This window comes from Stegostoma tigrinum, chromosome 34, assembly GCF_030684315.1.
Source record: "Stegostoma tigrinum isolate sSteTig4 chromosome 34, sSteTig4.hap1, whole genome shotgun sequence".
Taxonomy (NCBI): Eukaryota; Metazoa; Chordata; class Chondrichthyes; order Orectolobiformes; family Stegostomatidae; genus Stegostoma; species Stegostoma tigrinum.
In genome coordinates, this window is record NC_081387.1 from 3,002,128 (window position 1) to 3,016,661 (window position 14,534).

The 14,534-nt window shown below is 42.6% G+C and overlaps 1 protein-coding gene across 1 annotated transcript; it reads right to left on the reverse strand.

Moving 5' to 3' along the window:
* Nucleotides 1–1,140: 1,140 nt before the first annotated feature.
* Nucleotides 1,141–3,816, reverse strand: LOC132206258 (zinc finger protein 271-like). The gene has a single exon (XM_059639678.1). It carries the CDS (start codon nt 3,809–3,811, stop codon nt 2,855–2,857), a length of 957 nt encoding a protein of 318 aa, XP_059495661.1. The 5' UTR covers nt 3,812–3,816; the 3' UTR covers nt 1,141–2,854.
* Nucleotides 3,817–14,534: the final 10,718 nt, after the last annotated feature.

The following is a 14,534-nucleotide window of genomic DNA, read 5'->3' on the forward strand; positions in this document are numbered from 1 at the left end:
CTAGCAATAATACCACTCGGCCTTCACCTGCTAAATTTTTTGCTAAAGGAAGGAAATATACAAGTCGGGAAGTGTTGCTGCAACTGCACAAGGCATTTGTGAGATCGCACCTGGAGCACTGTGTGTAAATTTTAGTGAGGAGGGTTGTTGTTGCATCAGATCTGTTCACCAGATTTGTTCCAGAGATGAGGAGTTTGTCTTATCCGGAGAAATTGAGCAGTTTAGGCCTTTTATGCACTTCAGTTTAGAAGAATGACAGGTGATGTAATTGAAGTATACAGGATGCTAAACAGAACTTACAAAATAGATGTAGAAAGGGTGTGTCCTCATGTGGGGCAATCTAGAATGACAGATCATCATTTTAGAATAAGGGTTGAAAGATTTAAAACAAACATGGAGAGAAATTACTCCATCAAATGGTTGTGAATTGGAGTTCACGACACCAGAGTCTGGTGGATGCCAGATCATTGAGTAAAGTTAAATAAGGAGATGGACAGCATGGGCAGGAAAGTGGGGATGAGGTTGAGCTGAGGTCCGCCATGATTGTATTAAATGGCGAATCAGTCTTCAGGGGCTGAATTGTATGGTTATGCTCCTCATTTTTATATTTTGTTTCTTTGCCCCACTACATATGCTGTTGCACAGGAGTTTCAAATGGATTCCAGCCTTTCTTAATCATTTTTCTACCAGTTTCTTGCTTTAATCAGTTCAGCGTCGAGTGACCCTTCTGGTCCACAGTAAGGTTCTCTATTCTCAGCCATCTGGACAGGCTTGTCAGGGTTAATTTTAGTTAGTACTGTGGTTCTTATCTTGGTCTCTCCCAAGACTGAACTTGATACTTGTGACTGATACCAACTGTATTGCTACAACAACAATCATAACAATACAGCTGTTTCTTCTCAATGTATATTTCTCACCCCCTTATGTCCAGACTTTCATTCTTGAATGGGTGCCTGACACTTCCTGGAACTGAGTCTAATTTTGAAGGTACAGTATACTCACATAGCAACTTGTCCTTATTCCCTCTCAATCTTCTAAGTCATTTAGATTTTGTTCATGACCAATTGAAAGGCCAAGTGGACAGCATTAAATAACAGAGTCAATTCTAAGCAGTCGGAGTGCAAGATATAAGTGGTTTAATCACATGCATGGAGAAACAGCTCAAAGGCTCTGAGTTGCAAATAGTTGTGGCTTTTATACATAAAATACAGTTACACTCCCTATTCCGTGCAGACAACTTACCAACCACTAGCATTAGTGCATGTTCTAACTGTTACTCTAATATTTAAACCTGGCTTTTTAAGAGTTCAAATGGTTTTAAACAAAATAATAGGTTTACTACATTTAAGCAGGTTAAAGTTATTCAAAACTAAGAAAATGCTTTGTGAAAACAGAAGAAAATTAAAATATTTTCCTTGTAGTATTACATTGCAGGTTGAATGCCTAAATTTCAAATTAGCGATTGCTAACTGGCATGTAATGTCCTGATTGGTGCAAGCCTGGCCTCTAACTTAAGGAATTTGACCTGGCAGTTAGCTGAGTCATATGTCCTGGAGTTCCACTGAAGGTTTGTTAACTGGTTTTTGAGTTCTCTCTTGAAACTATGTGCAAACCACACATTAACTATGGGAGTTCCATGTGCCTGATCCTGACATCTCTGACCTCAGGGTTGCAGCCTCATCATCTCCATTCTCTTCACTACCAGTAAATTCATTTCTCAGTTGTAGACAGGCCTCAGCAGTTTCTCAAGTGGGGGAAAGGTCATTCTTTATTTCCTGTCCTTGGTCATCTGTAAGGATATGTGTATGCAGTCTATCAGGAATTTTCCATACTGTAGGCTATTCTGAGTTAACCCTTTATATCCTTGCTATCCCTTTTAATGCTATTGCTTTTAAAAAAAATTTACTTTATTTTCCCCTTCATTGTCGTCTACCGTAACATTTCAGTAAGAGTACAGAGGTCTACTCCTAGCTTCATCCATGAAGTGTCATGAGTCATGAACAGCCCTCTCGAATGCTTGGCTGATGGTTTCAGGACATCTTTTTGTCACAACTGCCTGTCACATTTGAAGAGAGCATGAAGACAATCAGTGCAGGAATCCACACAGAGAATCGTGCGGAGATCAGAGCACGAATAGTGCAGCGGGGTTGGCTGGGGTAGGGATCAGTCAGGGGTATAGTCAGCAAGTTGGGAAGTTGTTTTTCGGGTTGCAGCTGATAATTTCAGACAACTGTTCAGGTAAGTACATTGGAACTGTTAAAACTCTCTGACACAAATTCCTTTGAAATTTTTTAAAGAGGATCCCTGAGAGGATATTGCCTGTTGGAATTTGAAACATCCCAAGCAATTCCCATGGGGTCAGTATGTTGAAATGTTTGAAGGTTCCACTGCACAATTTGGGTTTATAACCCATTTCTGATGATATGGAGACTAGATGTTTTCCAACACCTCTGCTGGGCTGACGATTTCCCGAGCATGTTGTGTTGTTGCTTCTTGTTGAATTGGAATATTTCACACTGTGTACCAGCATCAACTTCCTTCAAAGAGAGTGCAGCTCCTGACAGCATGTCACTGATGTACATCTCTTCCCTTGCTTGTACTTCTCTTCAAAGTGATATCTCTCCAAATTAACTAACATCCTTTACAAAAATTTGGAACAGACCGAAATGGTTTGGGAAAGGTACATGAACTGGCTTATACCAGACCCTTATACAGGAGATATACTGACTGGGTGAAAGTACTATTAAGACCATTGAACAAACATCACAACTATTTGTTCCTGTGAAAATTATGTGGCATCCCCCATGGTCAAAGACATCACAAAACCTTCATCACAAATCTCAGGTTGAATGGGTTACTCCCCTGTGTGGATCCTCTGATGGAGCAGGAGGTTCCAGGACCTCGAGAATGATTTTGTGCACACCTCGCATGTATATGGATTCTCACCTGTGTGGATACATTGGTGTCTGCGAAGGCTTTCTGACTGCGAGAATGATTTATCACATACCCCACACGTAAATGGTTTCTCCCCTGTGTGGAGGCGTTGGTGTACCTGAAGAATCCCTGACTGAGAAAACGATTTGTCACACACCTCACAAGTGAATGGTTTCTCTCCTGTGTGAATATGGTGATGTGTGCGGAGGGTCGATAATGCTGAGAATGATTCATTGCATACATCACAAGTGAATGGTTTCTCTCCTGTGTGAATGCGCTTGTGTCTGCGGAGGTATGACAAATCTGAGAATGATTTGAAACATTTGACACACATGAATGGTTTCTCACCAGTGTGAATACTTTGGTGTGTGTGGAGGGTCGATGACGATGAGAAGGATTTACTGCACACTTCACAAGTGAATGGCTTCTCCCCTGTGTGAATGCGCTCATGTCTACGGAGCGACGATGAATCTGAAAATGATCTGTCACACTCTTTGCATGTGAATGGCTTCTCACCTGTGTGGATTCGTTGGTGTGTGCGGAGCTGTCCTGATTGTGAGAATGATTTGTCACATACATCACATGTGAATGGTTTCTCTCCTGTGTGGACACGTTCATGTGTTCGGAGATTCTCTGACCGTGAGAATAATCTGTCACACACCTTGCATCTAAAAGGTTTCTCCCCTGTGTGGATGCGTTGATGCACACGGAGGTGTGAGGACACGGAGAATGATTTATCACACACCTCACATGTGAATGGTTTCTCTCCTGTGTGAATCCTCTGATGACGCAAGAGTTTCGATGAGTTGCAGAATGCTTTGTCACAAACCTTGCACTTGAAGGATTTCTCCTCAGTGTGAGAGCGTTGGAGATTCATGAGCTTTGAATTCTGTGTGAAGCCTGGATAACACTTGACCTCACACTTCAACAGCCTATTACTTGTCAGGATGAGTCAGTCGTTGATGAGACTTGACAAATGGTTGAGGCTATCACCACACTTGGAGCCCACTCACACTTCTGCCCACCTCACCCTGACCAATCACCCAAAGCTGAACCTTCAGAAAGGCTAGTTGTGATGGAGGGTCCCACACCACTGACCAGTTTCAGATCTGATGATATGCCAAAGTTCCCCAGATCTAAACAATTTCCAGAAGATAGTTTCACTGAATAACCTTCTGTGTTGAGCACTGCTGTGAAGCAACTTGGTGTCTTCCCACAATTGTGCAGTTATTCCTTGGATGATGATCAGGATCTACCTGCAATGTCTATTCTCTCTGTATTCTCTGGCATAGTACAGTGCAATCCTTCCTGTAAAACAGCAAAAGAGAAACATGATTTCCTCCAACTCCCACTACTCCTCTACTGAAGACAATCACTTTTTATTCACTTCTGCGCAGAATGAGAGTGTCACTGATGAGATCAGTTATTTGTTCCCCATCCTTAAGTGCCCTGCAGAATGAGATGCTGAACCATGCTAATGAACCACTGCTGTCCATGGGAGTGAAGGATATCCACAGCACTGTTAGGAAGGGAGTTTCACAGGATTTTGACCTGGTGACATTGCAGCAATGGTGATATAGTTCCAAAATTGAATGCTGTGCAGTTGGAGGGGAATTGGCAGGTGGTAGTGTTTCTGTGGATTTACAAATAAGGAGCAGGAGTAAGCCAATCAATAAGATGTTGGTTGGTCTGATTTTGGTGTCAACTCCAGATACCAACCTTCCTTTGCTGTTCCTTGTCCTTCTAAGGTATTAGAGGTTAGGAAAGTACTTTCAAAGGCTTTTTGGTGAGTTTGTGCAGTGCATCTTGAAGATGGCACACACTGCTGCCAGAGTGTGACAGTGGTGAAAGGACTGAACATTCAAAGTGGAGAATGGGATGCCAGTCATGTGAACTGTTTACTTTTGAACGGTGTTCCGCTTTGTTATTGGAGCTGTGCCCATCCAGGTAAAAGGAGGGTATTCCATCATACAGAGGATGTTGAAAGAGTTTGAGACCCTTATACATCATGAAAACAACATGAACAGGGATATAAATAAACTAAAGGCTGATGCAATGCTGGCCTTTAGATCTTGAGAAGAAATGTACAAGGCGGTAAAAATCATGTTCCACTGATACAAAACAATGGTTGGAACACACTAAAATACTGGGAGCAGTTCTGGGCACCTCAGCATAGGAAAAGGAGGCCTTGGAGGGGATGAAGTGTAGATTTACAAGAAGCATCCATGGACTGCAAGGGTTAAAATTATGAAGCGAGATTAAACAGGCGAATTGTATTCCTTGTATTTTAGAAAACAAATAGGTGACTTAATCAGCATTTACAATTTATTAGGGGGACAATGAAAGGTTAAATTCCCACCTGGTCAGTTTCACAAGCTTCAGGAATCTAAAATGTCACTCCAAATTATTTGCATTTGCTGTGACAGACGTCAATCAGATAGCCTATCCGCTGTACTACTCTCATCGTCATCAACAAATAATTCACTATCCAGTCCACAGGATAATACACACACAGAGATCTCAACAACACGAAATTAGTAAGAACCATGTCACTCTGCACCTCCCAGATAATTACACCTCACCTTCTCATATTCAGGAATGAGCCACCAGCAAAACTCAGCCTTGAAATCAGAAGAGAAATGTTTTCAATGAGCAAACAACACACAGCTCCAGTCAAACAGTTCAGCACACAGCACCGAGTAAACAGCTCTCTCAGATGGATCTTCTCACACAGCATAAGGGACATTTCCACCCCTGATTACCCACAGGACAGTCAGACTGCCTGAAGACTGGTGTGGATATTATGGGATACAATTTGTATAAAAGCTGCTCCTTCACTCACCATCTCCTCACTTGGTTTTCAGTCCCTGTAGGAAGTGAACCAGCTCTGGAAGAGGAAGAGGAGGAAATGGGCAGAGTGGTGGGCTCTCTGATTGATATCTCTCACAGCCAACCCAAATATTCTTGGCGCAACAAGTTTTCTGAAGTACATGAAACTGACCTGTGAAATGGAGACGACTCAGAGCAGCAGATCAGGCCGAGATGATGCTAAAACAGATTGGAACATAAATTACAAATGAAGAGTTGAGAAATTTACAAGTGGATACGGATAGGTTAGGTGAATGGGCAAAAATCTGACAAACATTATATCAGAGATAATGGGAACTGCAGATGCTGGAGAATCCAAGACAACAAAATGTGAGGCTGGATGAACACAGCAGGCCAAGCAGCATCTCAGGAGCACAAAAGCTGATGTTTTGGGCCTAGATCCTTCATCAGAGAGGGGGATGGGGTGAGGATTCTGAAATAAATAGGGAGGGGGGGGGGAGGCGGACCGAAGATGGAGAGTAAAGAAGATAGGTGGAGAGGAGAGTATAGGTGGGGAGGTAGGGAGGGGATAGGTCAGTCCAGGGAAGACGGACAGGTCAAGGAGGTGGGATGAGGTTAGTAGGTAGATGGGGGTGCGGCTTGGGGTGGGAGGAAGGGATGGGTGAGAGGAAGAACAGGTTGGACTGGTTTTGGGATGCAGTGGGTGGAGTGGAAGAGCTGGGCTGGTGGTGTGGTGCAGTGGGGGGAGGGGACGAACTGGGCTGGTTTAGGGATGCAGTTGGGGAAGGGGAGATTTTGAAACTGGTGAAGTCCACATTGATACCATTAGGCTGCAGGGTTCCCAGGCGGAATATGAGTTGCTGTTCCTGCAACCTTCGGGTGGCATCATTGTGGCACTGCAGGAGGCCCATGATGGACATGTCATCTAAAGAATGGGAGGGGGAGTGGAAATGGTTTGCGACTGGAAGGTGCAGTAGTTTGTTGCAAACTGAGCGGAGGTGTTCTGCAAAGCGGTCTCCAAGCCTCCGCTTGGTTTCCCCAATGTAGAGGAAGCCACACCGGGTACAGTGGATGCAGTATACCACATTGGTAGATGTGCAGGTGAACCCCTGCTTAATGTGGAACGTCATCCTGGGGCCTGGGATAGGGGTGAGGGGGGAGGTGTGGGGGCAAGTGTAGCATTTCCTGCGGTTGCAGGGGAAGGTGCCGGGTGTGGTGGGGTTGGAGGGCAGTGTTGAGCGAACAAGGGAGTCACGGAGAGAGTGGTCTCTCCGGAAAGCAGACAGGGGTGGGGATGGAAAAATGTCTTGGGTGGTGGGGTCGGATTGTAGATGGCGGAAGTGTCGGAGGATGATGCGTTGTATCTGGAGGTTGGTGGGGTGGTGTGTGAGAACGAGGGGGATCCTCTTTGGGCGGTGGTGGCGGGGGCGGGGTGTGAGGGACGTGTTGCGGGATCTAAAGAATGGGAGGGGGAGTGGAAATGGTTTGCGACTGGGAGGTGCAGTAGTTTGTTGCGAACTGAGTGGATGTGTTCTGCAAAGCGGTCTCCAAGCCTCCGCTTGGTTTCCCCAATGTAGAGGAAGCCACACCGGGTACAGTGGATGCAGTATACCACATTGGCAGATGTGCAGGTGAACCTCTGCAACACGTCCCTCACACACCGCCCCCGCCACCACCGCCCAAAGAGGATCCCCCTCGTTCTCACACACCACCCCACCAACCAATACTCTCTGGAGTTCATAAGAATATGAGGAGATCTATTGAGGTGTAGAAGATGCTAAAGAAGACTGACAAAATGGACATAGAAAAAATATATCCTCATGTGGAGCAATCTGGAATGAGACGTCATAATTTTAGGATAAGGGGTGGCAGATTTAAAACTGAGATGAAGATAAAATGCTTCTCGTAAAGGGACATGGAGATGTGGAATTCACTACCCCAAAGAGCAGTGGATGCTGGGACATTGAACAAATTTAAGGAGGAGATAGTCAGATTTTTAATTTGTAATTGGTAATTGGTTATGGAAAGTGGGCAGGAAAGTGGAGTTGAGGCCAGGATGATATCATCCATGATCGTGTCAAATGGCGCAGCAGGCATAACAGGCTGAATTGCCTACTCCTGCTTCTAGTTTTTATGTTGTTAAAATGATCATTATCCCACCTGAACAAAACCTCACTGATCTAAGCTGCTGTCTCAGTTCTTCTAGTAAACATTTGATAGAGATTTCTAGTGTTGGAGTAGCATTCATTATCCTCCAAGGCTTTTAAACTGATAGCAGTAGCAGTTGAGACTTTAGCCTCAGATGTGTTGACAGCAGATCAGAAGATTAAAACCACAGCATCCAAGGCAGCAATTATAGTCAGTGGTGGGATCAACAAATGCACAGGAGCGAGAGATGGAGAGACTGGAGGGAGTGGACACAGGAATGAGGGGACAAAACAGCAGGTTCAGGGAATGAATCCTTGCTCAGGGAATGACCTGTCCTTGACCCAGAGTAATAGGGAGTGACTTGCAGAGTGAATCCTCACCCTTACCTCTCCATTAGACTTTCACCCTTGCCTGACACTACATCCATTTCTTCATCCTTTACTCTGCTCTCAACCTCACACGATTCCGTGTTCTGTTCCAGAATTTGGGAGACAACATGTTCAATGACTGTTGATGGGGCAGGGAACTCACAGAACAACATTCAGCAAGAACTGAGGAGGTCATTTTTTTTCTCAGAGGAGTCATTTAACTTTTGACAGCTGATTTAAAAGAGTTGGGGCAAGATCCGAAGAGAGAAAACACTCTTGGCTGAACAATCTTGGCAAACATGAGAACCAGGAAGCAAAGCTGGATATTCAGCAGTTTAGTGAGAATAGGATCGAAGGACCATGATGTGAGTCTAATGGACAAGATGACTCAGAGTGCAAGAGGGCTGATAGAATGAAATTAGAGAAAGAGGAGAGTTGAGGGTCAGGGGCCAGTGGAAGGGAAGCAGGGACAGCTGATGGGATTGAATATTATTTCCCTGAGCAGAGAGATCAATAACCAGGGAGCAGAGATTTAAAGTCATTTGATGAAACAATTAGACAGAAATTGAGGAATAATTATTTTCAACCAGAGGGAAGACATACAGACCCTTTGCAGCATCGCTCAACACAGAGAAGGTTGACCAGTGAAACCATCATCTGGAAATTGGTCGGGTCAGGGGATCTTCGATGTTTCATCAAATCTGAGACTGGTCAGTGGTGTGGAGCCTTCCATCAGAACCAACCTTTCTGAAGGTTTAGCTGTGGGTGATTGGTCAGGGTGAGACTGGGAAGAAGTGTGAGTGGCTCCAAGTGTGATGAGAGCCTCATGAACTACTAACTCATTCCTACAGACGAGAGGCTGTGAGGTATGAGAGGAGGATTCCACAAGCTCAGAAAATGTCCTAATTCACAAAGTGCATCTGATGACCACCTGTAACACAGAGATAACTACCTGGAAGAGAAATCATTCATGTGTGACTGAATTTTCAGACAGTCATCAGCATTTGTGAATCACTGACACATCTACTGTGGAGAGCTGCTGTTCAAATGAGAGTAATTTAGCAAGAGCTTTGCACAGCCTTGTTAATCATTAGCTCAGTCACACTGGGAAGAAACCATTCATGTGCAAAGGTTGGAGCAAATCATTCTCATGGTCATCAGATCATCTCACACACACCAACACACTTACACAAGGGAGAAACTGTGCACATGTGAAGTGTTTAACAAATCATTCTCACAATCTGAGAATCTCCACACACACTGACATATTTACTCGGGGAGAAACTGTTCATGTGTGATTTGTGTGATAAGCCATTCTTCCACTTAATGAGGCTTTGCAGACATCAATACACTCACACGGGAGAAACCATTCACTTGTGATATGTGTGACTAAACATTCTCAAGTTCACAGAACCTCCTACTGCCTCAAAGGATGCTCCAGAGGAGAAACCATTAATGTGAGATTTATGACAATATCATTCTCAATCACATCAAACATCTACAACTATCAGTGCATCCACGTGAGGGAAAAATCATTCTCAATGTCATCACCTCTCCCCAACCACCAGCACTTTCATAAAGGGGTGAAACCATTTATTGTCAAATTGTGAGTGAAATCAACCTCACATTTATCATACCTATGCAGACATACCTATGCAAGGGAAAAACCATTCATGTACAAGATGTGCAACAAATCATTCTTGAAATAAATCAAAGCGAAATGCTCTGGTTGTTGGAGATCTAAAACAAAAACACAAAGTGCAGGAGAAACTTAGCAAATTTTGTCTTATCTATAGAGAGAAACAGTTAACATTTTGAATCCAACAAGACTTTTCCTTGGAATGCTTCAATTTTTCAGGGGCTACTTTTTCATTCTCTCTGACAAAGTTTATGAGGTGATGCAGTCACATAGCAGTGATATCTTCTGAATTTGTATTTACGTATCAGGTATTCAGATTCACATAGCAGCAGAATGAAAGGTATAGTCAAAATCCTCAATAATTCTTATACTCTCGATACTTAAAACTGCCACAAACAAGGAAAACCTTGATCAATGTAACAGGATTTAAATTAGTACAACAGATTAGTAACAGAATTTTCCAAGATAATTAATATGTACTTCTACATACAAATAAAAACACGCTAAACATCTGACTGTTGAGGTTGCAACTAATATGTTTCCATCATATATACATGCACAATGCAGTTATTACCTATCATACTGCATCTCAGATCTCCAACTCAAAACTAAATTAAGCAACTGACACAGCAGTCATTGCAATTGAATCCAGTATAATTTTCCCATGTAGCTTCTGAACAAATACAGCTTTAAGCCAGAGATTCCACTCTCATTTGCAATCTAATTCACCACCTCAGTGATTTCAAGTTTTCCTAATTCCAGTTAGCAGAGTATTCCTTTCTGTTACATGCCATGAGCCAAGAGGCTGAAGCATTAAATAACAGAAGTTTTATCATGGATATGTTCACTCAATTGGCAGCAAGCTTACAGAAACGGTATTCGTCCTTTCAAAATTGCCAATGATGTCTTCATTAAGTCATGTGATTGGACTCTTAAAATAACAGTCTACCATTTTTACACAAATTCACAATATTTCTCTCCCTTTACATCAGAGGTTTCTGCAATGAAAACATCCTCAATTTTTACAACCATATATACAACAGTAAGAACGTAAAGCATTACAGATGTTGTCAATTCCTGCATGGCTGTCATCAAATCGCTGTTTATTATTCTCTTTGATTTAACCTCTAGTCTTTTTGGTGTACTGGGAACATCATCTGATGTCTTTTTTCTGAGATAACTGAATGTTTGAATGGTTACATGATTTTGTCATAACCTCTACTAAATATTGTCTCCCTCAATTTCTTCAGTTACTGTTCTATCTTCAGATATAGGTCTCTAATTGAGACAGTTACTTTTCAATCTTTAACTAATGTTGTCCCTGGCACATTCGTACTGGTTGGCCAGAGTTGATCTACATGGCTTTTCTCCATACTACACCTTCTCTCGTCCGTATGGCATAGGAAACTGGTCCTGTCTGTGCTGTTGTGATGGCCAGTACCCAAGTCTTTGCTAGACGTGTAATTTCTCACTAACACTTGTCGATGTTTCTAGAAAATGCAGCTTGTGGTCTTGTTCTCTCATTGGAAAACTTAATTCTGCTTTTTCCTGTCAACACTTTTTTTTTCATGGGTGGTTTAATCACATCAAATGCCATGCACAACTGACATCTTAGCATGAACAATGCCGGAAAAATTGGTGTTGTTCAGCATGTTAACAAATGTTGGCTTAGTCCTTCAAATAGTGATCCTTTTTCTCGAGTTACCCTTAAGAATTGTCTGATTTAAATCTTCCTGCCAAATCATTTGTGGCTGGATGATAAGGAACCAATTGAATATGTTCATTTAATTTCTACTTTAGATAGTCCTCATTCTTGTGTTCCAAACTCTGGATCATGATCATTAAAAATTGTTCCAGATAACCAGAACTCACAGGAAGACCTCCCCAAATCTTTCAATGGTTTTCTCTGAAGATGTCAGCTTCATAATGGGAACTTTAGCACTTTGTATGTGTGTAAGACTATACAAACATAAGAAATAGAAACAAGAGGAGGCCATTCAGCCTGTTGAGTCTTTTTCACCATTTGATAGGATCTCGGTTGATCTAACATTCCTTACATCCACTTTCCTATGTTTTCCCCATAGCCTTTTATTCCCCAACTAATTGAGAATTTGTCCATCTCAGCCTTAAATATACACAATGATTCTGCCCTCTCAGCTCTCTGTAACAAGGAGTTCTAAAGACTCACCAACCCCTTCAGAGAAGAAATTCCTCATCTCAATTTTGAAATTGTGCCCTTCATTCTGAGACTTTGCCCTCTGGCTATAAATTCGTGAGAGGAAACTTCCTCCCAGCATTTACCCTGTCAAGCCCCTTGAAAATTCTGTTCATTTCTGATGAAGACTCACTGGACCCGAAACATTAACTCTGATTTCCCTCCATAGATGCTGCCAGACTTGCTAAGGTCTGCAATTTATGTTTTTGTTTTTAATTTCGAGCATCTTCAGTTCTTTCAGTTTTTTTGTCCTATATATTTCAATGAGATCACTTCTCGTTCTTCTAAACCCTAGTAAATAGAGTCCTATCTGTTTAGCCTTTGATCTTCAGGTATTCCCTTCACACCAGGGATCATCCTTGTGAACTTCTCTGAACTGCCTCCAATGAAATGATAGCTTTTCTTAAATAAAGGCATCAAAACTTCTCACAGTACTCCAGAAGCGGTCTCACCAAAATCTTGTCCAGTTGCAGTAAGGCTTTCCTAATCTTATACTTCAAATCCCTTGAAATAAGGGCCAGTATTACTTTAGACTTCCTGGTTATTGCCTGTATCTTTGTGCTAGTTTTCTGCGTTTTGTGCACAAGTACCCCAAGTCTCGTTGTGTCGCAGTTTTCTGCAGTTTTTCTCTATTTAAATCATTTCTTCCTGTTCTCCCTCACAAAATTAACAACTTCACAATTTCCCACATTATAACCTATTTGGCAACTTTTTGCCTTTCTTCCTCCAAGTCATTAATATGTACTGTAAACTGTTCTGGACCCAACACTGATTACTGTGGATCTCCACTGGTCACAGGTTGCCTACCTGAAAACAAATCCCTTATCCTCACTCACTGTTTCTGGTCCATTAGCCAATAATCTCTCCATGCCAACATAGTACCTCCAACTCAATGGGTTCTTACCTTATGACTTCACCTTTTGTGAGGTACCTTGTTGTACACTTTCTGGAAGTCCAAATACAACATATCTACTGGTTCCCGTCTATCCACTCTGGTTGGCACTTCCTTGGAAACCTCAATAAAGCAATCAGACATGATTTCCCTTCTTGAAGCTATTTACTCTGCTTGATTGGACTATGATTTTCCAAATATTCTGCTATTACTTCCTTAATATAATTGATTCCAATTCTTTTCCAACAATAGATTTTAGGTTAAGCAGCCTACGGTTACCACTTTTTGCATCCCTCCCAAACCACAATGAAAGATATTTGCCCTTCAAAAGATCCAGGATAATCATTACGGATTCTTTGCCATAGTCTTTCTGGCCATTTCCATGAGTGTAATGGTGTGAGTGGAGGTAGGTTGTGAACTCTATGCAACTGCACATTTTTTCACCTTCTCCAAATTTCAGAGTTGAACCCTGACCATCAAAAATAGGTTCTGGCTATCTCCTTCATTTGTCAATGCCATGGAGACCTTTGTGAGTTGATTTAACACATTTCCTTAGCTTTGGTGGAATGATGACTGGCATTCGCCATAGTAGACATCCTGCTTGTACAGATAGTTCTAGCTTCAGTTCTGGGGTGGTTCCTGAGATCTTGCCAAGAAGTACCATCTCCACCACTCTGATAGCAACGGATCATCTAAAGTGCATTTCTTAACTTGTCCTACATTACGGGAGTGTTGTCCAATTGATCAAAGTTGAAAATGTCTACATAAGTATTGTTGTAGTTGACTCATTTGGAAAAGGCAATTTAGAGATCTCATCAGCATTCGCATGTAAGTTGGATTGCTAACAGATAATTTTATATATGTGACAGGATAGCAATACTGTCCAGCTCTGCAGACAGCTCACTGCTAGAGAAGGTATCCCTTTAATAGCATGTGGATATTGCGGGCAAGGCCAGCATTTATTATCCACCCAAATTGCCCTGAAGAATGTGGTGGTGAACCGCCTCCACAGTTGCTATGCTTAGAGTGTAGGGACATCCATAGAATTGGATAGCACTTTTGTAGTCCCTTTTTCTCTGCCTTTGCTGCACCACTCCTCCCTTTATCTTCACGTCCCCACACTTGCAGCCTCCCCTTCCTTTTCCCCACTCACTTGCGACCTCAATCACCTTTCTCCATCCATTTGCAGACTGTGACTCCCTTTCCCAACTTTACAGCTCTCCCCTTTCTCTCCCCACCCTTTTTCAGCCTCCACCCCCATGCCCACCCTTCAACAGCCTCCTTCTCCCTCCTCACACTTTTGCAGCTGTTTTGCACAGTGTTTTACAAGCCTCACTTTACCTGTCCCAACATTTTGAAGCCTCCTTTTCCCATGGTGTGGCAAACATCACTGTCCCTGTCCTACCCTTTTGCAAGCTATTTGCCTTCATTGCCCCCTAGTGACTTCCTTGTCTTATCTCCAATCTGTGCCGTGGCAAGTGAGCCAATCAGGATGAAGTAGGGAATGTT

Excerpts from the sequence above, each read along its gene's own strand:
- LOC132206258 (XM_059639678.1), bottom strand. The coding sequence starts at position 3,811 with ATGAATCTCCAACGCTCTCACACTGAGGAGAAATCCTTCAAGTGCAAG.